General features: G+C 46.9%; 1 protein-coding gene across 1 annotated transcript; it reads right to left on the reverse strand.

Moving 5' to 3' along the window:
* Positions 1-9,066: 9,066 nt before the first annotated feature.
* UBAC1 (UBA domain containing 1) lies at positions 9,067-27,774 on the reverse strand. Its single transcript, XM_066981000.1, has 10 exons — positions 27,543-27,774; positions 21,647-21,767; positions 19,636-19,709; positions 18,243-18,350; positions 17,567-17,669; positions 16,774-16,882; positions 15,111-15,342; positions 13,904-13,990; positions 12,878-13,016; positions 9,067-10,618 (listed from the first exon to the last, which is right to left on the reverse strand). Exons 1-10 carry the CDS (start codon positions 27,678-27,680, stop codon positions 10,503-10,505), a joined length of 1,227 nt encoding a protein of 408 aa, XP_066837101.1. The 5' UTR covers positions 27,681-27,774; the 3' UTR covers positions 9,067-10,502.
* Between the last annotated feature and the right edge of the window lie 221 nt (positions 27,775-27,995).

The raw sequence follows: 27,995 nt of genomic DNA on the forward strand, positions 1-27,995 counted from the left end.
GTTGCCACAGAAACTGGGGGATGACTCAGGAGCCGCGCCGCTGACATCAGAAGTGACGAGGAAGGGGCTGGGGGGCAGATGTTCCTCGGTCGGTTTTGCTCATTAAAGCCAGAACGCTTTGTCCAAGGAAAACATTCAGCCCCCCCCCCCCCCAGGGGGGGATCCTGGGGAACATCTGGTCCCTCAGGGTGCGGGGTTTGGTGATTTCCAGGAGGTCGGTGTAACGGCGATGGGGAGAGACCTGGAGCCCTCCACACGTTGGCTTTGCTCTGCCGAAAGCTGCCTGGCCCCAAAGCCCCCCAGCGCAGGGGCTGGCACCGAGCAGCCCCCCCAGGGCATCAGAAAATAACCGCGGGGAGGAAACCCACCTAGAAGCGGCTTTGCCTGGTGCCGGAGCGCAGGGCAGGCGTTTGGGAGCCAGGGGCAGGGGGACGCGGCTCCGGCTGATGCCCTGACCCTGCCACGGCACGGGGACGAGGGCTGTTGGTGAACGGTGCTGAGCGCCGCGTTGCTGGAGTGATCCCAGCCGGAGGAGCAGGACATCGACTGTGCCGCCCTGCCCCATCACAGCCCAGCCTGCGAGAGGCAGCTTCAGCCTCTTTTTTGTATAATCTTTGCCAATTTTCTTGCAATGGCTTTAAATAACCACCAAGCAAAATGACTTAAAGCCAAGGGGGCCCGGGGCCACCCCTCCTGCTGCACCCCGAGCACCGTTTCACCCCGCAGTGGCCGTGCCCAGGACAAGGACACAGAGGAGGCAGCAGAGCGCGATCAGCTGCTCCCCCGCTGTTTCATAGGACAGAGCTATTTTTGAAAAGCAGTAAATTAATGCACTTTTCCACTTCGTGCTTGAGCGCGGTGCCGAGACGTCCTGCTGGGTACCGGACCATTGTGCTGTCTGCTGGCCAGCCAGCGGCCCAGGTTAGAAACTAGTTAAACTTAACCAGTAACTTGGAAATTAGTTAAAATCAGGGAGAAATTTTATCTGTGCATAGACACAGGAGAGCTTAGGCATCACCCCAGGCAAACACTCTGCATCTGGACACAAACGCGGGCATTTTGGTAGTGCCGTGCAGTGATTTGTTACGCAACGAAGCACCGACGCTTCGTTATCTCCCGCTTACAGGCGTTGTTAGATCTAGCCCAGTATGACACACTGAAATATTTTTAGTGAGATGAGAGTCCCGCAAGAGATTCCTCGGTCAGTGAGAGCAGCGACTGATCCCAGAAATGCCACAGCCCCATGAACTCCGTCAAGAAAGAAACTCCCCAGTCGCCCGCAAAAGCAGCCCCGGGGCCAGCGCTGAGCCCTTGCCCCCAGCCGCCTCCCGGGGGGGCTCCGTGTGGCCCTGGCGCAAGCCCAGGATCAGGGAACCGAACGCCCAGGGCTTTTATTTTTAGCACAGCAAGCTATAAATACAGCCCGCGGTAACCCACGGAAATGTGATGGACTTGGGATCAGGAAGTGATGGCAGCGGGGAACCCCGGAGCTGCGGGATGGGGAGCGCCCTGTCCGGGCGGGCTGGAAGCAAACCACGCACAAATACACCCAAACGGGCAAAGAGGGCACCTCTGCGCAGAGCAGGGGCATGGTGGGATCATGCAGGGCACAGATTTCTTGGGGTTTTGTGCTTTTTTCCCCTCTCCTCGGAGAGTGTCTGCGGGTGGGAGCGAGGAGGAAGCCGAGCAGCCCGTGATTCATCGCACGCAGCCTGGCAACAAGCTCGAGTACGGGGGAAAACACAGATGGAAGGGGCCTGCTGTGATGGAGAGCCAGCAGCTCAGAAAGTGGTGGCTGGTGGCCTTCTCAGGGTAATTTAGAAGAGCCCAAACTATTTTCCTTTTCCTGCACATCGCGGGGAGGGGCCGTGCGGGGCTGGCAGCCTGCACTGCCTGGCTTGCAGCCGGCCTGGCTGCTGCCCCTCTGCCAGGACCATGCAGAACGGAGCAAAAATCAGACCCTCAGTGCCAAGAAACCCAGGGAGATGTCCCCAGGGAGATGTCCCAAACCCTCACGGCCTTCGTGCAAGGTGGACAGACTGAGGAAGCTGCGCGCTGGCACGTCACAGCCAGCAGCTACAGCGCGGCACCGCGGGCTGCGCTCTTCCAAGGGCTGCTGCGTGCCACAGCGACGAGGAGGAGCTGAATAATTCAACCAAATCCTGGGCGTGTGGGAGCTGCCGCGGGCACGAGACTGCTGGGCCCGCGTTCCCTGCAGAGCAGCCCTTCGGCAGAGGGCACACGGAGGCTGGCTTTAACATAAGTGTGGTTTATGCCCAGGCTACAGCTCATAAAAGCCACGTAACCGCACCATGCATAAGCGCCACAAGTCTTCCATGAATAATTTCTTCAGGACGCCCTGCTCACACCCGTGCAGCACAACCAGAACAGGGGAGAAGATCAAGCAGTGCTTGCCAAGCGCGAGGAGCAAAGCTTCGGCAGCCGCTGCCTGCGGCAGGCGCGGAGCCCTCGCCTTTAACCAGCTCGACCAGCCCAGCGCTCCCACGTGCTGCGTCCCAACGTGCTCCTTGTGCAACCACCGGTGGCATCATCGGCCCGGCTGCATTTCACAAACCCTGCTGGAGATCGCAGCTCTTCCCCGTGACAGCCCCGGGAAGCGGCAGTACAGCGCCCTGGGTGCAGGATCCGTGCAGGACCCCCCGCCACTGAGCCCAGGTCTGTCGTCTGGGCACTGCTCCCCAGCCAGGCATCTAAGTTTACACCCCGGGTTTGAGGGCGCTGGGAAGGTGCTGGCCACCTCTCCAGGTTTATTTTGGTGCAGGACATCTCGAGTTACTGACGTCCCTCCCCCACCTCCACAAGTGACAGATTCCCGGTGACACGGGACACCCAGGGCTGGCACTGCGCTCTCAGGTCACCCCGCCTGGCAGCGTTACACCAGCGCTGCTGTCGTGCACACACGCACGCCAGAGACCTGCCCGTTTCAAGCCATTTTCCAGGACCACACTGCAGAAGCTACAGTTCAGCTGACAAGTGCGTCTTGCATTTCAAGTTCAGGTTTTGAGTTAGGAGAACAGAAAAGAAAAAAAAAAAAAAAGAATTAGCTCCATTAATTCTGCCCCAAACCTACCACCCCTGTAGCAAGACATCCTCAGCAGCTTCCACAGCCGCAGGTTCTTTTGGAAGACTCCCCTCTTACAGGAAGATCACTACGAAATAGCAGGATCAAGCGCAGAACAAGCTACCAGATTGCTGCATCCTGTACAGAGGGGGCTGCAGCCCTGATCTGACCGCGCTGGGCTGCCAGGCTGCCAGAGCTCACACAGGCAGCAGCTGCTGCTTCCTTCTGTCCCTGCTGGAAGCCAGAGCAGGCAGGTATGTTCGAGGAGCCAGCTAGGTAGTTCTACACCGCCCTGCTGCTTCCTGAGGGTTAGTGCTCCTGCTGACCTTCAGTTCGTGGGAGAAGAGCGTGTGCATGGAAGGAAAAAGCCAGGAGACTGAACAGCTTGCTGGGAGAAGCTACGGCAACCAGCCCCTGAGGAAATTGGAGCAACTCTTGCCACACCGATTCCGTTGGTGCTGGCAAGGCGAGACATTACTAACGAGTTGGATTTCCACAGCCAAGTGCAGCCTGTACTTACCTTTCCTTTGTAGTGCAGGCTGAGGCTTTGATGGGAGCTGGAGGTGACGCTCGGGCCACGGCAGCAGGAGCGTACCCCTTTATCGCTGGGGAAGAATGCAGGTGGCACCTCTCCGTGCTGAAGGCACGCAGCTCATCTCCTGCGAACACTGTGCCAATTACAGCCCATCTCGTCGCTGAGATAGCAGGCACTTTTTAATTTTGTAAGGTGTGGATTTCTGCCTAGACCTGCTGTACCAGTTTCGGTACACAAGTACCATTATCTAATGATATACCACAAGCTGCTCGCAGAGTTTTATTTGCTTTTGTTTTAATTTAAATCACTGGAGAGAGGGACTCTGAAGTGTCCTGCAGCCTGCTGCTAATCTGTGCACTGAAGGAAATTTAAGTCAGTGGCCACCTGGCACCAAGAGAATACCTGCATTTAATAACACTGCATTCAAAAACCTGCACCGAATAGCAAGGACTTGGATGCCTCACGCTGTAATCCTCCATCTTTCACGGGATATAATGAAAAGATATAATGAAAATTATTCTGAGCTCCTCACAAGTGGCTGGAACATGCGCTAAACAAACAGGCTGCTGGCAGGTGCTCTCCCTTGCCCTGAACATTGTGTAAAAATGCTAATAACCCCACCTTATTCTTCGGAGAAAAAACCTCACACATTTACACTCTTAATCAGTTGCCTCCAAGGCAACCACAAACACGTGGGCAAAGCTCAGAGGAGCTTCCGAGTTCATTGCCAGAGCCAGCAGCAGCACTGCTGCTACATAAGCGCGAACAGCGTTTTGGTACAGTCGTGTGCAAGTTGCTGCATCCCACCACAGTGCCAGCTGCTGTTTGCTCAAACTATTTTCCTTAATGAGAGTTCCCTTACTGAGAAAGCAAATTCCAATTTATCAGTCAACACATTCAAGACAAATCCTTCTTAAATAGCATCAGTCCACCACAGGGGATCACTAAAATCTCGTTTCACGTCGCCCTTGCGATGAATCCTACCAATGCAACTTTGTTCTGGGAAATGGAGAAATAGTTTCCAGGTGCAAAAACAGTTATTGAACAAGGATTTGTCCCTCAAGTTCTGTTATAGCTAATCTATAACCCTACAAAATACCTTATTTCTTGAGAAACAACTCCAGCAGTCTCCAAGGAACCCGACTCCAAATTTTTCATAAGCCTTTGCTACTTCTGAAAATGATGTTTCGGAACACCTTGTAATAAATCAAAAAAACTTTATTTTTAAGATATATTATAAATTTACAGCATACAACATCAGTGTCTTTAGTGTGTATGTGTGAGCAGGCTTAAAGACTCAGCATTCATTCTAGTCTCGCTTGTGGGGATGCTTTCTCCACATGCTAAAGGTACGCAACAGTTCCAGTTTGAATGGGTCTGGCTTTGCTAACGACCTCAATAACTTCTAGGGGCATGTTTCAGTAGACAACAGCGACTGTTCAGAAGGATAACAAATTGGTAGCACTTCTTACTCGCTGCCTGGAGGGCTCCTGTATCAAAGCAAAGCCTGCTGATCTCCCCAGCCAGGGAGAAGTCATTGACCCACGCGAACGTGTCCAGAATGAACGCTGAATTCACAGGCTCAGTGATGTCTGCCCTAGTTAAGCTTCATAAAAGTAACATTACATCTTAGAAACAGCTGTGCATGCCACACATCAGTGTCAGCTCCATATAAAAATTATCGTATGCTGTACCTAATTATTTTATACACAGGTGAAATGAAAAACGTTAAGTCAGTACCTTGCAATATAATTTTACCGGTGCTGCCTTGTGGTAAGTGCTGGATAGCAAATCATTCTTGTACAGTTCATTAACTATGATAAAAATATGCAAATTAAAAATCTCTATAGGCCCCTGTTACCTGCTGTAACAAAGACACTGTTTTGTGGGGCTTTGTTTAAAACATGATCCAATTTCTTCCCTCTCCCCAGAGCACGATATAAAACTATATCCAAATTCAGAAAGAATTTAATACATTTATTGAAGTTCACATGCTGCAAACAGGATCTGCATTGAAGATCTTTAAATCTAGGGCAAGAGGTCCTTAAAAAAATTTGTAGTTATACCCAGATGTTAGGATGTAGATGAGCACAACCACCACGACAACACATTCATGTAGACATAAAGTACACTGCTTGCTTTTTCCTCTGCAGGAACATTGGGGTTGCAACCCTGGCCAAGCTCACCAATCGTCCGAACTCTGACAAGGGCCAAGACAAATGCTTCAGAAAAATAACCGGCCCCGGAGAGGACAGTCAGTGGCTTGCTTATGCCTCAAAGCATAACAAGTTACAGTTGAATGGAAATACCCAGCTGCAAGTGCTGCTCTTCTGCCAGTTAATAAAAATGCTACTTATTAAAAGTAGAAAAATGGGCTATTACCTTAGATGAAACACTCACTATCCTGTGCACAATACTTTAGGAAAATTGCTGCTGAAGTTGAGATCCCTGGGAACCTCTCCTCTCTTCTACAGGCAACATTTGCTGACAGTGTCACAATACATTCATTTGGTGCAATGCTTATTTAAACAACTTTCAAAATACATTAAAGATCCTCAGCCCGTGAATCATTATGTGGAAAAAAAATGAGTCCCAACTAAAAAGGATTTCAATAACCACTTAAGCATTTCTTGGATATGAAGATCAATCTCCAAAAGACAAGCTTGGTTCCAGGACAGCGAGGAACGAAATGGGGGTCAAGGTTCTGGGACACATCTGTGACAAAGGCTGCGAGCAGCCAAGCAGCAGCAATTAGCTGCAGGCTTCAGAGTTCTTGCAGGAACAAACCTCACACTTCCCCAGAAGAGCAGAAGTGCAATGACTGCTTTAGAAACAGTGCAAGTTAATTTTCCAGCTGCATGGAGAACAGAAGCGTCCTTGAAAAGGTGTAAAGATCAGCGAACTGTGAAGGGGCTGGGTAATCTCGTGTGACCACTTCCATATGATGATGCAGCAATCTTAAAGGAAGACTCATGCCACTGCTCTCACGGAGAAAAAAGACTGGCAGATTCTTTGGACTGTACCTAACACAAGAGGTTTATCAGGAGCGTTACGCTAGCTTGGTCTCACAGGTCAAGACCAACCAAGGTCCAAGCTGCAAAGTGGCCACTGGCATTTTTTCCAAATACATCCTTTTAAATGCATCCCCCCTACAGAGTATAAACATGAAGCCCTGAGAACAAACTTCCATATAGTACATTTCTATTAAAAATATCAGTGTTTTGATGACAAAATTATAAATTACGTATATTTAAATAAATAGCTAGCTTTCAAGAGTCATGTAATATCAAAAGGCATAAGATTGTCTTTATTAATGTATGGGGCAAAGAGCTAAAACTATAAGAAACAGACACTGCACTGTAAGAGCCACCTGGCACCCCACTTCCTCGATTCCTTACTTTTCCTTGATTTCGCAGGCTTCCAAATATTCCCTTGACCATGTTATAAGACACTTAAGCATGACATGTCTTTGCTAGTCTTAACTTGAACACCAGAGACAAGCACAGGACCTGAACCTGTAAATCCTTATTCCTCACAAAATTAGCTTTTTTTACAAAATTTATTTTTAACAAAAACTTCTATGCCAAATTGCTTAGGGACCTCTCACTGGCTTGCAGACCAGATCCACCAGTCCTCTAGCCTTCTGCCACAGAATAGGATAATTTGCCCCCAGGCAGCACTCCTACCACATACGCTGTGCCTGGAGACCTGCCTATGCACACTGACTAAATAGCAGTGATCCTTCAGTATTTTGCAGGGTTCGTAAAAATTGCTACAGTCGATACTCTTGCAAGCACAATGGACTTAGCTTCCCTCAACCCACCTTTAACTGATGAAGCAGCAATACACCCACACGTTGCAAGGACACACAGCTCCCTAAGCCCTCTACTATTTCATACTCACAGGACAACACTGATTACTTGATCAATTCCTCAAAGGGTTTGTTTAACCTAAGGGGTAGTTGTTTCTTCTAGATCAACTCTTACGCCTTGCTGTGAACACCACACCTCGTAAGTTTTGGCCTCTTTCAGAGGACTGCCCAGTGGAAGCTTAAGTTCTCACAAGACAAGCAGCCATACCAAGCAACAAGCTGCTTTGGCAGATTGGAAGAACACGCTCACCAACACTTCAGCTGTGTAACTGCCAAGCTCTGAAATGAGAAAAGCCAGAAACAACCACATTCTCAAGCCTTCGAGCATTTTAAAGATGCAGTATTCCTTTATCTGTACAGTTTCTAACTGTTGTTACAACATTAGGTCATGTTGGAGCTGGGTATCCTGTCTCTTATGTGTGCGTGTGCCTCATTTTACTCATGCTTTTTTCCTTATAAGATGGTCAGTGGCACTGATCCTGTTCTGACATACCAAGGGAGGCAGCTCCGATGGCCTTTATCACCCCTACCGAACTGACACTGAAAGAACCTGCTCAGTAGCAGCTCCTGGCAGCACCACGCTGCAGAAATGCACAAGCAGCAAACTTCCACCCTTACAAGTGGCCACTCTGCTCCTCTGAAGGAGGTCAGACAGCAAATCAGGAGCACATTCAGTTTCAACCACCTAAAAATTAGACAGCTGGTTCAAACTCATCCTCCACATTGTCACATCAGAGCCAACAGACAGTCCCAGGGGCAGCTCCTCCTGTGCCAGTGCAGGCAACGTGGGTTGCGTGCTCCTGCCATGTGGCCACTCACCCAGGTTTTGCTAGCAAACCAGGGGCCAAGGGTTTAGAAGAATTTAAAGCTGACAGGGGATTCTCACCTGGTCTGTCTGGAAGCTCTGCAGCCACTCTAGAGTCTGATCATGTACCACTGAAACCAAAAGCAGCACAGAAATGGTCTTTTGACAAGTCTTTACGATATTCCAAGAGCAAAAGACAGCTTCCCAAGTATCTATTCAGTAATTCTGAACCTCTAGCTTACTCATTCAGAAGCCAAAACCCACCCAAACTACAGGATAGTCTTTTCCCAGCATTGTCTTTTAAAAACTCATCTTTCATTATGCTACAACCTTCAATCACAACTAGCCACGAGTATCTGTGAACTTACTGGGTTGCTGAATCAGGTTCCTTGCTTTTAGTACTGTAAGACAAAGTAACAACTTCAAGTCATGCTGTCAACCTGTTCTTAGCAAGAATCCAGGAAAATGTTTTTACTGTCCAATTTGAACAAACATCTCTAAATCTTAGAAATTCTAAATGTAAAAGTAAATATTTCTGCTGTCGTGAACTGTAAAGCTTAATATGAATTTACAGATAACAAATGAAAAAATCCTGGGATAGTAAGTTGAGATAAAATCTCATGCTGTTTTGGTTTCCCCACCCTTCATACTAATTATGTGAAATTGGCAACTTCAGTGCCTTGACTGCATAATAGCACAGATTAGATGCCAAGTTCAGGCCAAAACTTGTTACAAAGGTTTCGGGTTGCATCTTGTTACATTTTTGTTTAAAAAAAAAAAAATAACTGCACAAAACCAGTTGTAAAATAAAGGTGACTAGCAGAGTTATTTAGGATCTATTTGACAGACACCTCTGTGCTATTTAAGGATAAGGTCTCCTCCTGATTGAACTGCACTTTGGAGAAGCAGGTCTCGCCTCGCCTGCCTTTCCAAGGCAAGACACAGCAAGGATTATGACAGACGTCAACCAGGTTTCACTAACTTGAAAACAAACATTTTTGTTCAGCCTGTATAAAGAAGTGACACCCGCGTAGCCCAATCGCAACGACTAGCTGGCTATTCACCGGTGAGTTCTCTCCTTAATAAGATTTCAGACAGCGGTTGTGAGCTTAAATCAATCTTCTGACAAAACTAGCAAAGACACAGCCTGACTTTCGTGGTATTTCCAAGGTGAAAGGGTCAAGAAGAAACACTTCCATCTCAAAGTAGATAATTTTAAGCGTGCTTTTAAATATGGTAAACAAGATAAAAACCTACGTGTTTCTGCGTCTTTGCAGATCACCGTTCACTGAAAACCCATGCAAATTAGTTGCCTTTTTTTTTTTTTTGCAAACCGTTTGAAACAAAGTCACAAGTCCCCCTTTCCAAAACCGTGCACACAAAAATGGAAAAGATTCAACGTGAAGATATCCTCTTTGCGCTACGATATGGCATAGTGTAAACTGATGAACTGCAGCCTACTTGAGAATCCAAGGGTCGGTGTAGTAAGTTCTGTTGCGAAAGAGATACTGCATCTTTAACGTAGCTGGCAGAGAACCTCATAGAAGTGTAACTGCTGTGGGACTGGAACAACACTAACGCAGAAAATAAATAGGAAAAAGTAATGCTATTTATTAAAAGAATTCCATCTATGAATTATTCTGTTTAAATTATAATGCAAGACAGACAAGTTTGGATAGAAATGTGCTTGCTCTCCGAATATTTGGACTTTTAAAAAACGTTTCCTAAGAATCAATTTTAAAAAGCGTTTTATAATTTGATATAGCCATAAATTAATACTGCATGGAGATGATTAATATCCTATGCTAGTGGTCAGTGACCTTTTGTAAACATTAGCCAGACGCTAGTAAAACTGGCTAGAAAACTACTGTCACAGGCCTTTTTGACAAGCAATATCGTATTTCTTTCCAACAGATTCTTAATTGTTTTCACAAAACCTTTTCCTATTTTTGATATACTTTATTTTTAACCTAATACCTGAAAAAACATAAACAAGTCTTCAAACCTCTTCCACTAACACTAAATCCACAAGGCAATTAATTGCAGTTGGCCGTTAACTACATACCCCGTGCGAGACACCCCCTCGGCCAGAATCTGCCCCCTCCTGCCCCTTCCACCCCCCACCCCCCCAACAACCCATGCACCCTCCCGTGAGGAGAAGGTGACACGAGGGACAGTAGGAAGTGGCACAGTGGACTGGCATCCCCCTCTACGTGCGATTCAGCGTCTGGAAGATTCGGGAGATCTGTAGCATGACAGGCCCCGTTTCGGGATCATTCATCCACTGAGTGCTGTTCAGGGGGTTTTCAAGCATATCCTCGAAGGCTGCCAAGAGATGGAAAGCACAACGTGTTTAGGCTTGTAGACAGCAGATGCTTCCACGTTTGGGATGCTTCAACGACAGGAGAGTTAGAAATAGCTAAAACTTACCTAACGCAGTGGGCAAGCACCCCCCCCACGGTGAGAACACATCATACACTTACCATTCGTACTCCCAAATCTCCACAGACCGGGATGCTACAGGCTGTTACACTTCCCTCACTCCTTTGCATCAAATTCATTGCGGGCAGAGGCTGATTAAATACTCAGCCTGGATTATAAACCATTTTACAAAGCCTCAAGGACACGGGCTTGAAGAGCTAAACACTTCACAAACATTTACTCTGGTTACTCTTATAACATCTCAGAATGGGAAACTAAGCCAGCAAAATAAGAAGTAGGTATGGCAAAGGCTACCTAGGAATGAGCAGCAGAGCCAGCCCCCAGATCTCAGGGCTCTATCTTTTCACGGAGGCCCCTGGAGCCAGAAGGGAAGCAGCATCTTCCCTCTGAACAGTGTGCGCTCTCCTTCCTGCCATCTGGAGGGCTGAGGACATCGGGGAGCATGTCAGGGGACAGGGGGAACAGCCAGGCCTACCTGCCTAGACACAGACAGAAGGGGAAAGGCTGGCTGTGCAGAACGACTGCCTCTATTTTTGAACAGTGACAGAGATCCAAATACTTAAGAGCAATTTTTATTCTTTCTATACAGAGCTGTTTTTACACTAAGATTTTTTTTTTTTGCATGCCAATTTTCCCTCTTCTACTTATTTTGAAGGAACCAGGCATCTAGTGCAAGAGCTAAGCCACAACTTTGGCAAAAGAACGATCCACGAAATAATTTATAACCTTTACGACAGACCCTGCGCTGGACTACTGGACATTTGGAGCAGTCATTACGGAACAGGACTAAAAAAGCAGTTGCATATCTGATCTACTCAGGAGTCACCAAAAGGTCAGTGTGACAAGAGTCTGGCAGACCAGCACGAGGGGCAGTGTCTTCGCTTTCCCAGGAACGTACAAAGTGTTAGTCTACAAAGCTCTAACGACATTAGTGCGAGCCATAAGCACCGAGCACCTCTGAAAGGCTCATCATTAATACCTTGCTCAAGGTCACGCGCCATGCCTGCTGCAAAGCCTGGAATAAAGTACAGATCTCACCTTTCGCCACTCTGTATTCTTTTACACAGACTCAAGAGCTTAAACCTGAAGATTTATCTACATTCTTTAAATATCTAATTAAATGCAAACATTGTTAAAATCTGTGACATAAGCAATCTGCAGATGTATCCTCTGATGTTCATCCAAGCCTTACAAGCACATATAATGGCATTTCGTTTTCTATTTATATTCTGAGCTGCAGTGTGGAACCCTCTTTGGAAATGAAGAGACCATTTGTTCAGAAATGAGGGTGGGAAGGTTCTGCTCTTGAATTATTTAAAGACTTGCAAACTCTCCTGATTGCATTTAAAGAAGTATTTTTAAAAGCTCTCCTGACAGAGCTGCGCACACATCCTTTATTTCAAAGGAAGTGTTCAAATGAGTTTTGAAGCCAAACACTAAAACGCAAAATTTGATGAACACAACATAGAGCCTATGTCACTCTTCTGTACTCTAGTCCAGTGTCAGACATACCAATCCAACAAAGACTTACTTTTCACCATCAGGTTCATCAGCCGAGTACTTGCCATGCTCACCGCATTTTTGACCAAGAAAACAGGCTTTACCACAAACAGGGAAAAATATATTTTCACAAACGCTATCTCGATTTTGATAAGCAAGGCCTTAGCTTTGACTTCTTGTTTGGTTACACTTCACAAGTTATCTTCCATTCCAATGATCAGGCTGCAGCTCACAGTAAGCTGTACAGCAGGAGACAGCCTTGTGGTTTTTTTTCTGTGAACTCATCAGGGTTCTAAACACACATTCCATTTTTTTCTCCCATAGCCAAAAGGGAGCACACAAAAGGTCTCCTAAATCCACAAAAGCATTGCAGCCAGCAGCTATTGAACTTCTGAGTTCAGCAAGCGTAAACCAGCAGCCTAGGGAATTAGTGTCGTTTCTGGGACAGCCCCAAGTTCTGCTGGTGGTACAGCTGAGCTGCAAAATGAAGCAAGCGAACAATACAGCTGCTGAAAGCGAGGAAAAGGGTACAGAGCTGCGCGCATCTCACAATGTGTGCTGTCATCATCCTGTCTCTGTTCTTATTTGCTAAGAAATGCAGAGAGTGTATATTTATCAGGAACCCAAATTATCAGGACTTACCTAGTAGAGTTTTGGGGTTTGTTAACCCTAACTGTACCACTGGATTTTCTAAGATGGCTTGGAAGAGAGGGCTATTGGTGTCAATTCCCTTATCTAGTTCCTCTGGAGAAGGCTTTCTGTCTCCTAGCAGCCATTCACACTGAAAGAAATCACCAAACACAACATATTTAATGGTTGATTCCATTAAAATGAGTCTGCCAAAGCATTTGACAATGCATGATAAAATATTTTTCCTCTCACAGAAGCATTGAACTATACATTTCTTTTCACTCTAGATCACTATTCATTTGTGTGTTGCTCTGACAGAAATCAACCTTTTTTTCAAGAGGACAACAGCAGTGCCTGGTATGGTAATAAAATGATACCAGCTTTGTGTGTTTCAAAGCTCAGCAAAGACGCATGGTGTCATGCAGATGCATGGCCTCACAGGAACTCCATCAGCATGGTCACATTAGGTCATCTGGAAGAGCCATGCGGCCCAACATCCTCTCTGATAGTAGCTAGCACTGGATGCTTGAGAAGGTTCCTTGACTGCCAGCTGCGTCCACACCTTTCTGCGTAATATACCCACTAATCCATCTTCGAAAACCTTCTTATTTTTGGATTCCACCAATTCTGGAATGCATTGGTGCCAAACATTAGTTCATATGCTGCATGTCCTGAATCTCTTGCCTGATTTATTCCTGTCCTTTAGTCAGTTATTTATTGGGAATACCTTTTCCTTCTACACAATAGCATAATCTCTTCTGAAGCCTCTGGTGAAGGAGCTTCTCTAAAGCTTTTTGAAAATCCACATATGCAACACGAACCAGATCAGCCTCAAGCTCATGCATGCTGAGTTCCTCTAAAAAATCTAAAACCTTTGTATTCTCACTATGTATCTAACTGAAAAAGGCACAGAATAGAGGGTTCATTTCATCTCCAGTAGCAGCTGAGCTTTATGATAAATCAAAACATCAATCAGTGAGGAAAAAATCAGTTGAACAGATGATTATGGCAATAAGGAACAAATGACATTGTACTCACGGCTGCATTTTGCTGGTTGTTGTTTACTCTGAGTGCATCTACCACTTCTTTTTCATCAAATCCCATCTCCATCAGGGCAATGACAGCCTGTAAGATTTGCACAGCTTCATAAATACAATATTTAAAACAAATGAAGAAGTGAAATATTTAAAACAATCACATCCTCCACCTTCTGTCCAGATTTTTTTGGGGGTAAAAAAAACATTGTTTCCATTTGCAGACTACTAAGCAATCTTAGCTACAGAGTTTTCAAACACTGTCTATCCAAAGATTTATTCCTTTTCCATAATAAAGACACTTAAGAATGAGACTGAAGGTAGTTCCTGTTGTCGTTACTGAAAGCTGAATGCAAGGCAAAGAGCGAGTAGCTGGTGTGGGAAGGAGAACAGGATGGAAACACCTCATTTTAAAACTTCTCTTGTGTCACAAGGCTTTGATTGATCTCTCACTGACAAATCAAGCTCCACAAGCTCCAAGATCTCGTGCATTTGTAGTTCTATTCACTGAATTTAAGTTTTACTTCTGGGATTTATTATATTGCTAGTGAGCATTGCATATTTAGACAAATGTACCTAGATACTGTTATGAGAACATTTAATCATTTAGAAATCGTACCCAGGTCATCAAATCCTACTTTTGCAGCTTGCAACTAAGATCACAAAAAACATGTACTGTAAAAGTGAAGTGATAGATTCTAAAGAGCACCTCCTGGTGAATTTACAGTGTGATAACAGCACGTATTTTCACTTCAGCTAGTATTGTGCTCTGAAAAAATGATAACTTCTGCCTTTGATGCAAGACTTAAAGACTTAACTGCTGGTGATACTTTTCCTTATCCCCTAAATACAACAATGCTCTTCTGTCCTTTTCTACAGCAAAAAGGACAATACTGTCCTGCAACCCTTCCTTGATGCCAGACAGTGCTTTTTATGACTGTCATATCAGTAGCATCGACTAATTTTCAGGTGTAAAGTGTCAGTAATTTAGATGCTGTTAACCGAGACAGCAGTGGTAATATCCCTTTCAGCAACCTGAATTCAAGCAACCCCTGAAGACTTCCACTAAAATACTGTCACACCAGCATAACGTACATCTGCACGCTTGTCCCATTCCATTTATTAAACGAGCATTTGTTTGGATTCTGTGATGCCAACCCAGTCCCTTTCAGTTCTAACAGTTAACAAATAGCAAGATAGACACCACGTACTCGTGGGTCTGGACGAAACTCTCTTTTCCTCCGGATCTTCTTGAATATTTCTGTCAGCTCATCCTTGGCCTCTTCCCCACCTGCTTCTGAACTAGGACCCGCAGTTGCTTCAGCAGAGGATGCACCAGCTTCGGCCGGGGCTTCTGATGGAGTCTGGCCTGGCAGCGGAGCATCTACTGCAGGGTCATCCGCGTGTTCTATCAACCACTCCATGGCCTGTGTCACCGACATACTGAAAAGAAAATTAAAACAAAAGGGATGAGGAACACTCCAGAGGTGGTGTTACACATACATTTTCCTTTGCATTTATTCCTGGTGGTATCTTGACTTAATGATTAATTAGTATCTGAATTGTCATAAATACAGTTTTGGAGCAAACCTCGGAGCACCTTAATTCTACATGCACTCAGGGCCCTAGAGTCATCACTCATCTGTCATCCTGGCTTCAGAGAAGTACAATTTGGGCAGCTGCATCCCAGATTTTAAAAGGCATTTCTAAGGCAGTCACCTTATTCTCCAAATCATCTGCTTTATTGCACAACAGACAAACACTGACTATTCGCAACTGCTGACAAAACTGCAAAGTGTGTTCCAAATTTACATGGAACCACAGCTCAGACAGAAGCTGCTTTGTTGCTTCTTACAGAGATCTCTCAGACTTCTAGCGATAAAGGAATGCCATTAACAACAGAAGAAAGTGGGACAACATGTGCACAATATATCTCGAGCGAGAGCAAAATTCAATGCAGGCAATTGCACTAGGATGCGTACCACTCATCTCTTCCTCTACTGACTCAAGAAGGAATCGGCGATCCCTCAAAGGAGCGGCCACCTCCGGGGAGACCAACAGGATGCCACGATCATAACCCAGCCAACTGCTGGACTGCAAGTACCCAAGCTAAGGGATCTTGAGGGAGACCCAGCACATGCCTTCCCAATGAATACACAGGAAGCAAAGATAACGACAGCGTACCTGAACGTGCAATTTCATTTGACTGCACGGTAATTACATGTTCTAAGAAAGGGAAGCCTTTGACTACTTGGCTTTTCACTTACAACATGAAAGATGGAGGACATCGGGGGAAAGTCCTCCTAAGCCCAAAGGGAGAGAGGCTGGAAAAGAATGACTGGAATATTTTGTTGATTCTCTATCATTAGAATTTTTTTACGAATGGCCTAAGAAACCGCCTCTCAGAAACGAGGCAGCACAGCTGTTTCATCTTAGAGGATGAGAAGAACTGCGTTACCTCCTCTTTTCCTACAGTTGCTATCTGGACTTTATAAAAACATTCCAAGAATATTATAAGATCAGCAGAAAGTATTTTTGCTACAGCTGAAAGACCAATCTGGATGGGCTAGGCTTGCTTTTTTCCCCTCTAAAATTTTAAAGCAGAAAATGTGACTTTAATACTCAGAAACAGTGCCAGCCTGACAACCTTGTGAACTGCAGACAAGCTATTCTTTCCAGAACAAGTACAACACTGTTTCCCCTTTCCTGGGCCATCTGCACCTGCACGTTGCCTGTGCACAGAAGTGTTCTTTGAACTACTGCTTTGTTCAAACCTAGTTTTAGGTGACCCACATAAGGAGGCTTCTGAAAAAAATGCCTTTTTTTTAAAAACCGTATCAAATAATTTACAGGCAGTGTGCTCAGTACACTTACTGATTTAATCGAAGGGCTTTGACAGCTCTGCTCTCTGGAAACCCCATTTCTGTAAGCTGCCGCAGAGCTATCTCATCCACTCTGTCTTCCTCATCCTCATCCAGCATGGCTAGATATACACAAACAAAACAACGTTCAGACTGATTTCGAGCTAAAATACAACCCTTTCTCAGTGGAGTGGCATGGGTTAAGTTCAAACCCCGTTCTTCTCTTCCATCCCTGCTTTTGTTTCTGCCCCGAATTTGCTATCTCACCATTTAGTTTGCTGCACTCAGCTCAATCAGGCTCAGATAGAGTCTTCCAGGACAAAGACTTTGTCCAGATTTGTTCAAGATCTCTAGTAACAGACAAACTTTTGCATGACTATATGCTCACATAATTAAATATATGGGAGACTCACTGAAGATTTGCTTATCAATCATCTAGAAAGTTGGATCCAGTCCTAGCAAATCTCAAGGGCATTTCCCATGCTGATCCTACAGCTAAAGTTTCTCCCCGCTTTACCATCTCCTTGTGCATTTTCAACTATTTTTTACCAAGTCTTGCAAAGTTTTCCAACCGTTTCGCTGCTACTGGTTTTAGTTTTAAATGAAACTTCTCATCTATCTCAAAGGGACCTTATAAATTCCTTCGTTTTTATAAAACTTGTACCACAAGTTGAGATCTTTGCCACAAAGTTATTATTAGCTCTATTACATTAATGTCTGGAATTAACTCTGCAAGGCTACTCTTTTGCTACGTAAGAAAACAAATTCCTAGGACAAAACTAATAACTATAAAGATATGTTCATACCATTTGCCTTCTTAAATAGTTCAACCGCATCTGGATTCAGTGCTAGCAATTTCTGTGCAACTTCAATGAGAGAAACTAAGATTTTCCGGAGCTCTGTCTGGAACTGCAAGAAAAGAAGCTGTGAAAACACTTGGACAGGAAAAAAATACAGGCATCATTAAGCGTTAACATGGCTGTTGTTAGTATCTCTGCTATAGTCTTGCCCCTTGTACAGAGTGCTGTTCACTGCATTGTGCGCCTACTAGTACAGAAGTGTAAAAGGAGTCCCCACACTGCTGAAGACACAGCTAGAAGTACTACAGACAGCATTCAACTACTGAAGTCAACATTTATGACTCTCTTCAAAACCGTGGAAGAGGAAAAAAATTGCAAACACCTGAACTATGGAAGACTGAAACCTAACTGCACATCCGCCAGATCTCGAGAAGTATTTACTGAGGCTTTCCCATGGACACATAAAACATTTGAAAGCCACTCTGTTCTGAATTATGGTTTTAATCGCTAAATGACTTAAGATTTACACACAGGTTGTACTCTCTACTTTAATATACATTTATACACACCTGAATTTCTCTTACAGAGAAAGGCTAATCACATTCATATGGAAAAGAAGAGGTTATACGAGATAAAAGCCTACTTGGATATTAGCGTAGGAGTTAAAAGGTCTAATACTTACATCCCTCATGTTGTGATGTGCCACAGTGCGATCTACATTGCGAGAGGGCAGATTTGCAGTTGCTTTGAGAATAGCATCCTTATCAGGAGCTTTCTGCTCTTGTTTCCTCTGAAGGATGGGAAACAGGATCAGGTTTCATAACCCATTATCCACAGGACAAAGAACATAGCATAGCTGAGAGCAGTTTCATATTCTTCACCAAGGCATCAAGCAGTGCTCTGCAACTTGCAACTATGAGAAACAGCAGTCTAGCAATACAACGGATTAACAGCGCTAACATTTTGCGATTATAGAGCAGAACTGGACCTGTTGGGTTGCCCCACTTTCAGTCCTTTTTAAAAATCTATTTCTGTTATCTAAACAAGTGGGGAAATCCCAGCACAAAGAGGGAAAGTGATGCACCAAACATGGAGAGAAACTGGAAGCCTCAATTCCCAGGACCGTACGCTACTCCACATGGCCTGCTCAGAGCACACTCTCTTCAAACCCATGGTTTGTTGGGAGATGTACCAACACTAACACTTAACTGCTTCACAGGGGAAGTGCTTTACTGCTTGCAAGTATCATGCAGAGATATATGGTGCCTTGGATTTTCAGTACATGCTTATAGACCAGGAGAAAACGTAGCAGGGTACGAACTATAAATATTTCCCAGTCTTGTATCTTAGGTTCTTACGGTGACGTTCTGCACAGCAAGACCGTAATGGAGACAGAGACATACACCAATACCTACAGGAAGGGATACAGAGACAAACACCAATACCTACAGAAAGCAAGAAAACACAAAGCTTTGCAAGGAGGGGGTGGAGAGACCTAGGAATTCAGTGTCAAGCACAAGCATTGCTCAAGTGTTTATGCACTAATGTCAACTGCAGCGCCACTCACGTCTAGGTGTCACCCTGGGTATCGCTGACCCTCAGTAACAATTATGTTGTGAGAAGAAAACAAAACAAGAGTAGCAGGGGGCCAACACTTCAGCTCTAGGGACCTGGTTAGAGGGTGATAAGCCACTCATTGCTAAAGACATACGACAGCCGGAAAGCCAATCAATAGATCTCTGTGGAGTTTTCAAGAGAAAAGGCAGTTGCTGAAATATGCTTATACAGTTACCAGACGTTTTTTTTTCCAAAGATAAGTCTATCCCACTTCCACAGAATGCACCTGCATGTCTTATTCTGAGGCGAATGTTCTCACAATCCAAGTTAAAAATGTAAAATCAGTTTCCCCAAAGTTTGGAAGAAAGACAAAATAATTTCCCTGGAGTTTAGCTGGCTGTATTTGCCAGTTAAAGAGTAAAACAAAACAAATAGAGTAGACCACAACAATCCTTCTGTAGCTCATTAATAAAGTAGTTAATCAAAATGGCCAAACCAAGAAATCATTTCAAACTCACTTTCTCCTCTGCTGACACATCTGCCATCTTGGGGAGTGGAGGTGGTGCACGCTTCTTGATTAAGAGCAAGACATCTGGAAAGAGAATGATACCAAAATACATTAGAAAGTAATGTGAAAACAGTCCTTGTACGATACCTCACAAATTCAAGTTTTCCTAGAGATTAATTCTGTATTAATTCCACTGTAGCATCAGATCTTTTTCTCACTTAAACTGCAGGGCTTTATGCATCCCCCTTAGGCGTTTGCTATTCCATAGCGTGTGCTGAACGCAAAACATGCTCCATCATTAGTTACACTTTGTTACTGGCTTCTCCTCCTCACACAATACCCTTAAAGAAAGGGTAGGAAAAGCTCCAGGTGCTTTGTATGATTACGTTAATAGTAGAGTAATTAGCCCATCATAATAACAACGCATCAGCACCTCCACTGAGGAGGAAACAGTAGAGACGGGCCATGTCATGGCTTTTGGTCCAACCTAGGGCCTTCCTTCAACTGCAGGGAGTCAAGTGCCAAGCTTTGAAGCCAATTTCAGTATCAGGATGAAGCTCACCTTTGCATGTAGAGCAATTCAGTGCCTACCATGGGGCTGCATCACTGAGCCAACTGAGGCAAGCCTCAAGGGCAAACAAGTCTTCAGTCCCAGATAACCCACATCACGAGGCATGAGCTTGCTTAAGGCTTTTGGACTAATACTTTCCCCTTTCAAGGCACCCTTTTTCTAGAAATCATATGATGGTTTAGAAGTTTCTAGCACCTGAGTTATTACCCCATACATAAAGATGTCTGTGTCACTGCACCACTCTGAGCCCAGAGCAGGCCTGCACGGCATCTGCAGTCCTTCAGCCAGACAGAGCAGTTTTTAGCCCAGCACATTAAGCAGGTAAAAAGCAAACAAATCCTGCTTTGTGCAACAAGTTTCCTTGGTCTGGCTCAGCACAGAACAGCCAGGAGCAACAGCTGGCGAGGGCTGTTAACCCTCACTCACCCAGCTGACGAGAACATGAAAGGACCCACGTGCTGCCTTTTGGCTGTCCTGTGCAGCGGCAAGCGGAGCCAGCCAGCAGCAGTCAGCTGTCGGCTGCGATCTCGCCTCCCTGACAGCAGCAGGGCACTTAAAAGGCAGAGCACATTGCAGGGGAAGGAGGAACGGAGAGGCATTCGCATGACAGCTCAGTACTGCTTCGCTGCCGTACACTGCAATTCAAAGCTCCGGAGGAGCTGGTGCCTTGCCTAGAAATAACCCCCCGCCGAGCAGCAAAAAAGCTGCCCCTCGCCTCTGCCTAAGACGGCAGCTCTCAAGTCCTGGTCAGCTCTGGAGGCGATAGGTGACGCTGCCTTGGAAGAGAAAGAGACCAAACTGCTGCTCACGATCCCAGGAACAGCTCTCCAACCCCTGTGAGCTCCGGCAAAACCAGAACACTACTGCTGTGGAGCTCCTGGCTCAGACAATGGTCCATTCTACAGCAGCCCTGCTTCTCACGCCTCCTGGAACACGGCCTGTCATCTCCAGCAGGGACCAGGAGCTTAAGCTGTCCTGTAAAAACTGACTCCAGTGATCCCGACAGCTCTTACCCTTAGATCTTTTGTTTCACATTAATCCTCCACACCTTTAAGGTTCAGGAGTACATACACACCTCACGGATGTTACTGTGGTCAGCGACACTACAGTGTGAGGAATTCTGCCCCACACTTGCAGAGGACTGAGTAAGATATAAACTGTGGACACTCGGACATGCTTCAGCAAACATCCTTCTGCTTGACCTGGAGACCTCAAGAAAATCCCCAACAAGTTTTTGGGTTGTTTTGTAACTCGAAAGGAACAGTTAAGGAAAGCAAACTGCTCATTGTACGTTATCGGGGGAAGGTATTTTTCCCCCCCCTTCTTTTGCCTGCCACCTAATTAGCTTCCTATGCTGAAGCAGAGTGTAGATATTAAAAAGAAAATTGGAATTCAAGTAGTTAAACAGTCTTCCATGTCCAGGCTGGTAGGATAAGAAAGACAATCTTACCTCTATCTTGAATGTTTTCCTCCAACACTGTTTTTGTGTCTGTCAGCACCTTCTCGGAAGTAGCGTGTATCAACTTATGATGCGTCACAGTTTTTGGATCCTCCAAGCTCCCAGGTACACACTGCAGAAGATAAATACTGAAGATCAGAGACAGAAATAAGCCTTCTACATGAATCACGGCGCTGCGCACTTAGGATTCTGCGCATACAAACGGTGCCATCGGTTATGAGCTTCTTAACGCCTTAAGAAATGGCACGCTCTGCTAGAGGCCAGCGCACAGGACGCGTGTTATTAAAGAAACCGAGGCTTGAATCGTGCTGTGACGATGCTCTGTGGTAGGTTCCTGCCTGCATATCCAAGCTGCTGGCTGGGATGAATAATCAACAAAAGGAAGGATTCCAGCCTGCCTTCCTCGATGCTGTTAATAGCTGCCGTTAAGTTCAACAGATTGTGATACTCTAAAAAACTTCCCTACAACAGTCAAAGACTTCATGTTACATCCACGTCACCCCAAACAAACCCTTCAAGGGCACCGAGCCCGCCTATACAGGTGGATTTATACTTCTGCAGCACAGTACATCTGCACCACACTTTATTTTGAGTGCCTGGTCCTATGCTCAGGCCCGTGCAGACTTGGAACAAACACGGATACCCCAGGACCCACAGCTCCGTCAGTTCTTCACCAGCTTGCTACGGTCGCGCCAAGTCCGGGGGTAGCAACGAGCACGACACCGGAGTGGAAATCTCCCGTGAGCACCCCGTGCTTCTGCAGAAGGGGAAGCTGCAATAATGCAGCAGGTTTCTCATTTGTAACTAGTGTCGAAAGAGAAGAGAGCTTCTCTGCTTCATCTTGTAATTACTGTTTACAGGCACTGTCAGAGCACGCAAGCCACTGCCAGCAGCGAATTCGGTACACTTGACCTCAAGCTGGGAAGGAGGCAGCGTCTGCGCCCTGTTTCGAGGTGCAGAACGAAATCAACAGGCTGGGCTCCTGGAGCCCTAACCTTGGCTCTTCCTGGAAGTGCTGAACCGAAATTACATTCTCAACTTTTCTCCCAGCCAGAAATTACCAACATACGCTGATTTTTTTCCACGTATGAACGTTTTGTTCTATATTTTGTTACAATTCTAAATTGCACGTCGATTAATTCACTACAAGAATCAAGCTCAAATCCCAAAAGCTTACAACATGAGCACTGTCAGAGGTTTGTTCTGTGACTGCACCAGGTATATCCACACACGTAGGCACAAACAACGCCCTACCTCTTTCCTGGCACAAAGATTCAGGTCCACAGAACTGCTCCCCAGTACCAAATCCATGTTCTGCCTACAGCTCCGAAGTTCTGCTGTCACTGAGCCTGACGGACCTGTGCTACCCCAGCAGCAAGGCAAAGGACCCCCCTGTTTCATCTGGGCTTCTAAGACAGCTCCAAGCTGAAATGCCACGCTACTTACCTAAATAAGCATCAGCCTCCCAGCGCCCGTGCCCCCGCAGAGCTTTACAAAGTTTGGGTTAGCGTTTAAACTTCCTGGCATTTTGGTGCTGCAGCAGGAAATGAAGCAGGGAGCGCGCACAGACCTTGAACTGACTCATCTTCACACACGAGTGGCTCACGGATCCACAGCGAGAGACTTCAAGAGCATTACATCAGCGCATCGAGAGACTTCTAATTTGTTTGAGTGGAAAAAGCAAGCGTAATGGCTGCAATTCCAGAAAGGCAGAATTAAAAATAACCGCCTACCAACCCATGAAATTGAGGCTGTTGTTCTCACCACAAAATAGGCCACTTAACGCTGACCTCACCTCTCCCGCTCACGGGAAATGGCTCTCGGTGACACTTCTTTCAAAGCACATTGCTACGGAGCCACTTCTGCCCTGTCTGCAGAGCACCACGTTCGCCCCTCAGGTGACAGAGCCATTCCAGAAACCCCGCTGACATCGGTGCTGCACTTCAAACGTGGCACTTAGTCCTGGTAACTACACCGCGTGCCGCCAGCCTCCTTCAAAGGAATCTTTAGAGGCCGTCATCGCTTTTCCTGGTGTGCCTGCAGCTGCTGGAGAACTCAGGTTCTTGTTCTTTTTCCAAAGATAACACGCTTGTTTTCAGCGTGGCTCTTCAGCTCCTCATCTGAACTTGGGTACGGTTCTGATGCCTCAGCAGGACGGAGGTGAGGGCGTTCGAGCCCTGCTTTGTCTAACAGGAGCTTCTTACTAATCCCTCAGCATATTAACTGCTGAACGAACGCCAAAGAATGCATTAAGGCTTAGAAGGGACTGGGAGCAGCTACTGAAATTGATCTGAGAAGTTACCCAAAAGGCGTAAAAGCACACCAGTGGAACATCTCTCCGAACAAACTCAAAATAGTATTTTTACACATTCTTAGGGTCGGACTCCAAAAGGAAGAACTTGAAAACGGGAGCTGGGAGGCACCCTGATGGGGGCAGGAGGACACGACACGTACCTACTATTTATTTTCTCCCTGGCGCACAAAGCTGTGCATGCAATCACGGTATTTACTAATAACATCTAAGCGCATGTGAAAAACTAGAGGTTGCAGGTAACCACTCAGTCACCCCTAACACCCCAGGAATTCATAAGGAAGCTCTTTTAAAAGAGAAGTCCTGGGGACACCTATTCCTATTTCCCGTTCCCCTGACCAGTATGTGACAACCGCAGAGACCAGTGAGGCATACACAAACAGAACCTCTAGCAAAGGGAACGCTGAGTGAAATATTTAGCATATCTTAGCCTATTTTAGCATGCCCTGGAAACAGGAAGGCCTCCTCGGAAGGCAGTGCCTCTGCTGGCTCTCAGCAAACCACCACAAACCTCCACCAGTAACGATGAGACCTCGCTGGGGACCTTGCTTCATGAGAACATCTGAGAAAATGCAGGATTTTTGTATCAAATACAATGCTTTAAAGCGTAACTGAAGACATCTTCCTGCCCAGAACAGGAGCAGTAACCCACAGGAAGGGCAGGGAGGGGGGAGAGGAAGCCCCCAGGGCTCACCCCGCGGGCGCTGCTCCACCAGCAGAGGTGAGCACGCTCTGGAAGGTGAGCTCTCCTGCTTCTTCTTGTACAAAAGGAGTTTTAAGGAAGGGATCTGCTGTTTCATGGTTTTGCTTCCAGCGTAAATATTTGCATTTCCTTTTAGCGCTGGAATTTACAGCAGGCTGCTGTGCCAGGCAGGTGAGAAACCTTTGTTCGCAGATGCCTGAGCCACGGCTGAGCTTGCAAGCCCCGGTGCTGCTGAGTGCTCTCTGCAGAGCTTGGAATCCTGCTCAACCACAAGGCTTTCTCCTTGCCTTTTTTTTTTTTTTTTTTGCTTTTATTAACAGAAACATTCAAAAATAGTACTGCCCCTCCCTACTACTAAGCTTGGGTGGCTTAAACCATCCGCTTCCCTCAAAACACGCACAGAGGAGGCCTCCGGGGCACGAACCCACCGTGCCTTTGCACTCCGAGCACCTCGCACCTCTGTTCCACGGGGACTCCTCAGCACATCCCGACAGCCAGGCGGGCAGCGCTGAGGCAGCTTCAGGAGAAGGGGAGCAGAAGCACGGGAGCACGAGAAGCTCGCCCCACGACGCCACAAGAACCACAGGTGGGGCTTACGCATACAGACAGCTCGCACCCGTGCGCCCAGGTGCGCTTTTGAAGGAGGCCACAGAGCGTGGGGCCCGATCCTGCCTGCTGCACTGCACACGGACCTCGGCCTGGGACCTCACGCTGAGAAAAGTCACCGCTCCAAGAAACCCGAGTTCAAAAAAAATAGCTAGGAAGGGAAGCAATTTGCTGTCAGGTATTTATTTATTCACAGACTAGGCAGTGCCACCGAAGGCAGCAGTTTAATGGCACGTAATCGCCATTACATTGTTACAGGTCAACAGATAAGGCAAAAAAAAAACCCCTCCCGCTGGTTTTTATCCGTAGCAAAAACACCCACCAAATTCAGCAAAATATACATCAAAAGTGACACTTCAGAGCTCAGTAAGCATTTGAACGTCAGAGGGACAGAGCGTCCACCTTCCTAATTGAGAAGTGGGCACCCTTATGGATATTATCTTCCTCCGCCTCCTGCAGGGAGGATTTCAAGGACTTTAGAGAATATATTAATCAGCATCTTGTGAGAGATGGCTGCATAAATTATCTCAAGGTGCTATCAAGATTCACTGCAACACACCCGTGATCAGGAGACATGATTTTTCCATTTCTATTTTTCCCCTCCATAAAACTCCATATTATCCATAATGGTTATGCAAATCCATACCATTAGCACGGAGCAGCTGAGAAAATGAAATCAAATGTCTTGCCAAGTTATCAATTGTCTTCTGCCCTGACTTGCACTGCAACGCAAGCATCTATTCAATTATGTTTCCTGATAATTAAAGGCCTTTCAGCTCTGCACATATGCATGTAATCATTACCCCACCCTATTTTGGCAGCCTTTGTTTAATCCCTCAGCTGCACCGAAGAGGGGACAAGACAGGAGCAGGAGACTTCTTCCAGGAACATAACAGCGGGGGGAGCCCCGCGCTCAACTCTTTTCAGCAGGGCACCCTCATTTTGCCTCACGGAGGATCCCACCTACCTCAACCGAAGCAAATCCATTTGCAGCTGCTCTCCTCTCCAAATCGAAAAGCACTTAAAAAAGGCTCGGGCTCCAGAAAAACAAAGCGTACCGTGACCTGGAGTTTCCCGGGGTTGTAGCTGAAAGCAAACAGCCAGAGGGCACGATGCAGAGGGCACCTGGGCTGCCCGCCACCTTCACTTCACAGCACGCTCCTTCCAAAAATAAAACCTGCTAGTCTCCAAACAGCCAAGTCACTACACATTACGGGCATGTTCTCGTACCGTAGCGTTGTTTTACTACAACAAAGAACATTTCTTAACATCTTTGTAACGGTTTGAAGACAAAAATCACTACTGAATGCAGCTGATAAAGCTCCACTCGCGGGGACTGGATTTGCTTTTCGAAATGAGAAGCCAAGGGGCTCTCGGCGGCTGCCCACCCAGGCTGCCAGACATGGCTGCAGAAGGGAGGCCTGAGGTCAGGCCCGGTCACGGGGCCAGCTTGATGTTTTTGCTTTAAACTAAAAGTCATGGCGGATCTCTGAAATTCGGCCTAACAGTCCTGCAACCGCTGGTTTTACCATTTAGCGCCCACGAACAGAAGCGGGAGTTGAGCGAGCACAAAGAGCCTGTGTCTTCCAGCTCACCTTTCACAGACCGTATTTTTATGCATTTTTATGCGTTTTCTCCTCCAGACAGCGACTGGTAATTTACCCTTTGGACACGTCCATTAAGCCTTAGTGCTCAGAGCACAGGAAGAGCACTAGAGAAGCCCGTTATCTCCCCGCAGAGAACCCCACCAGCTACTGCGCCAACCCAGGGGCAGGCAGCGCTGAGCATGGTGTCAGAAAAGGGAAGCTCCCACCGCACTTACCATTTTAACTGCTTGTTAAACGCGAAGAAGAACCAAAGCAGGGGGCTCGGAGGGGAAGCCCTCAGAGGCCAGACACACCTGTGCCTTACGGCCTGCGCTCAGCGGCCCATAAAGCGCACAGAGAGGGGCTGCTGGGGCGGGCACGCTGCAGCGGGGAACCGCAGGTGGGAAAGGTCTCCCCCGCACCAAGCCGTCCTTCAGCACTGCACAGAGCCCTCAGATCGGCGATTTCTTTCTGCGGGGACCCTTCTCACAATTCAGGGGCCGAGAAAGCTGGCAGAGATGGCCAACAAGGGGCAGCGGTGCACAAAACCCCCGGCCTAGTCCAGCTCAGCGTTACTTTAAAGGCACTCAGAGGGCGCTGGGGGAACCCCCTCCCCTCTCACAGCCCCCCCCAGCCCCCCGCTTCTCCTCGCCCCCCCCCCCAAGCGGGGCGGCTCCTTACGTGCTTGAGGCAGCGCTCCTTCAGCTTCTCCACCGTCGTGTCCTCGGGGACCTCCTCCAGCCACTCGGCGCCCTCCATGGTGCACACGCGGAGCCTCAGCACCTTCCCGGCGAAGATCTTCTCCTCCTGCACGAACATGGCGCCGGGCGGCCCATGCAGGGCCCGGGGCCGCCTCAGGGAGCTCGGAGGCCCCGCTCCGCCCGGCCCGGCCCGGGGACGGGGGGGGGGGGGGGAAAGGGGGACGGCGGGGGCGCAACGGAGGCGGCGGGCGGAAGCGGAAGGAGAGGTGGAGGCGGCGCGGGGCGTGCTGGGAGTTGTAGTTTATTTCCCCCCTCTCATGAAGTGGGAGCCGCGGATGCTGGGAGCCGCCAGGGGGTGTCTCTGCTGTTTCGCTGTGGTTTTAAAAGTAATAGTAATGTCTCGTTTTCCCAGTGGGAATCGCGGAGCCTCCTC

This window comes from Anser cygnoides, chromosome 20 (assembly GCF_040182565.1).
Source record: "Anser cygnoides isolate HZ-2024a breed goose chromosome 20, Taihu_goose_T2T_genome, whole genome shotgun sequence".
Lineage (NCBI taxonomy): Eukaryota > Metazoa > Chordata > Aves > Anseriformes > Anatidae > Anser > Anser cygnoides.

Excerpts from the sequence above, each read along its gene's own strand:
- UBAC1 (XM_066981000.1), bottom strand. The coding sequence starts at position 27,680 with ATGTTCGTGCAGGAGGAGAAGATCTTCGCCGGGAAGGTGCTGAGGCTC. Across the intron at positions 15,343-16,773 it reads AAAGCCCTTCGATTAAATCA|TATGTCGGTGACACAGGCCA; the intron begins GTAAGTGTACTG and ends TTTTCTTTTCAG. Across the intron at positions 13,991-15,110 it reads AGTTTCGTCCAGACCCACGA|GCTGTCATTGCCCTGATGGA; the intron begins GTACGTGGTGTC and ends CAAATCTTACAG.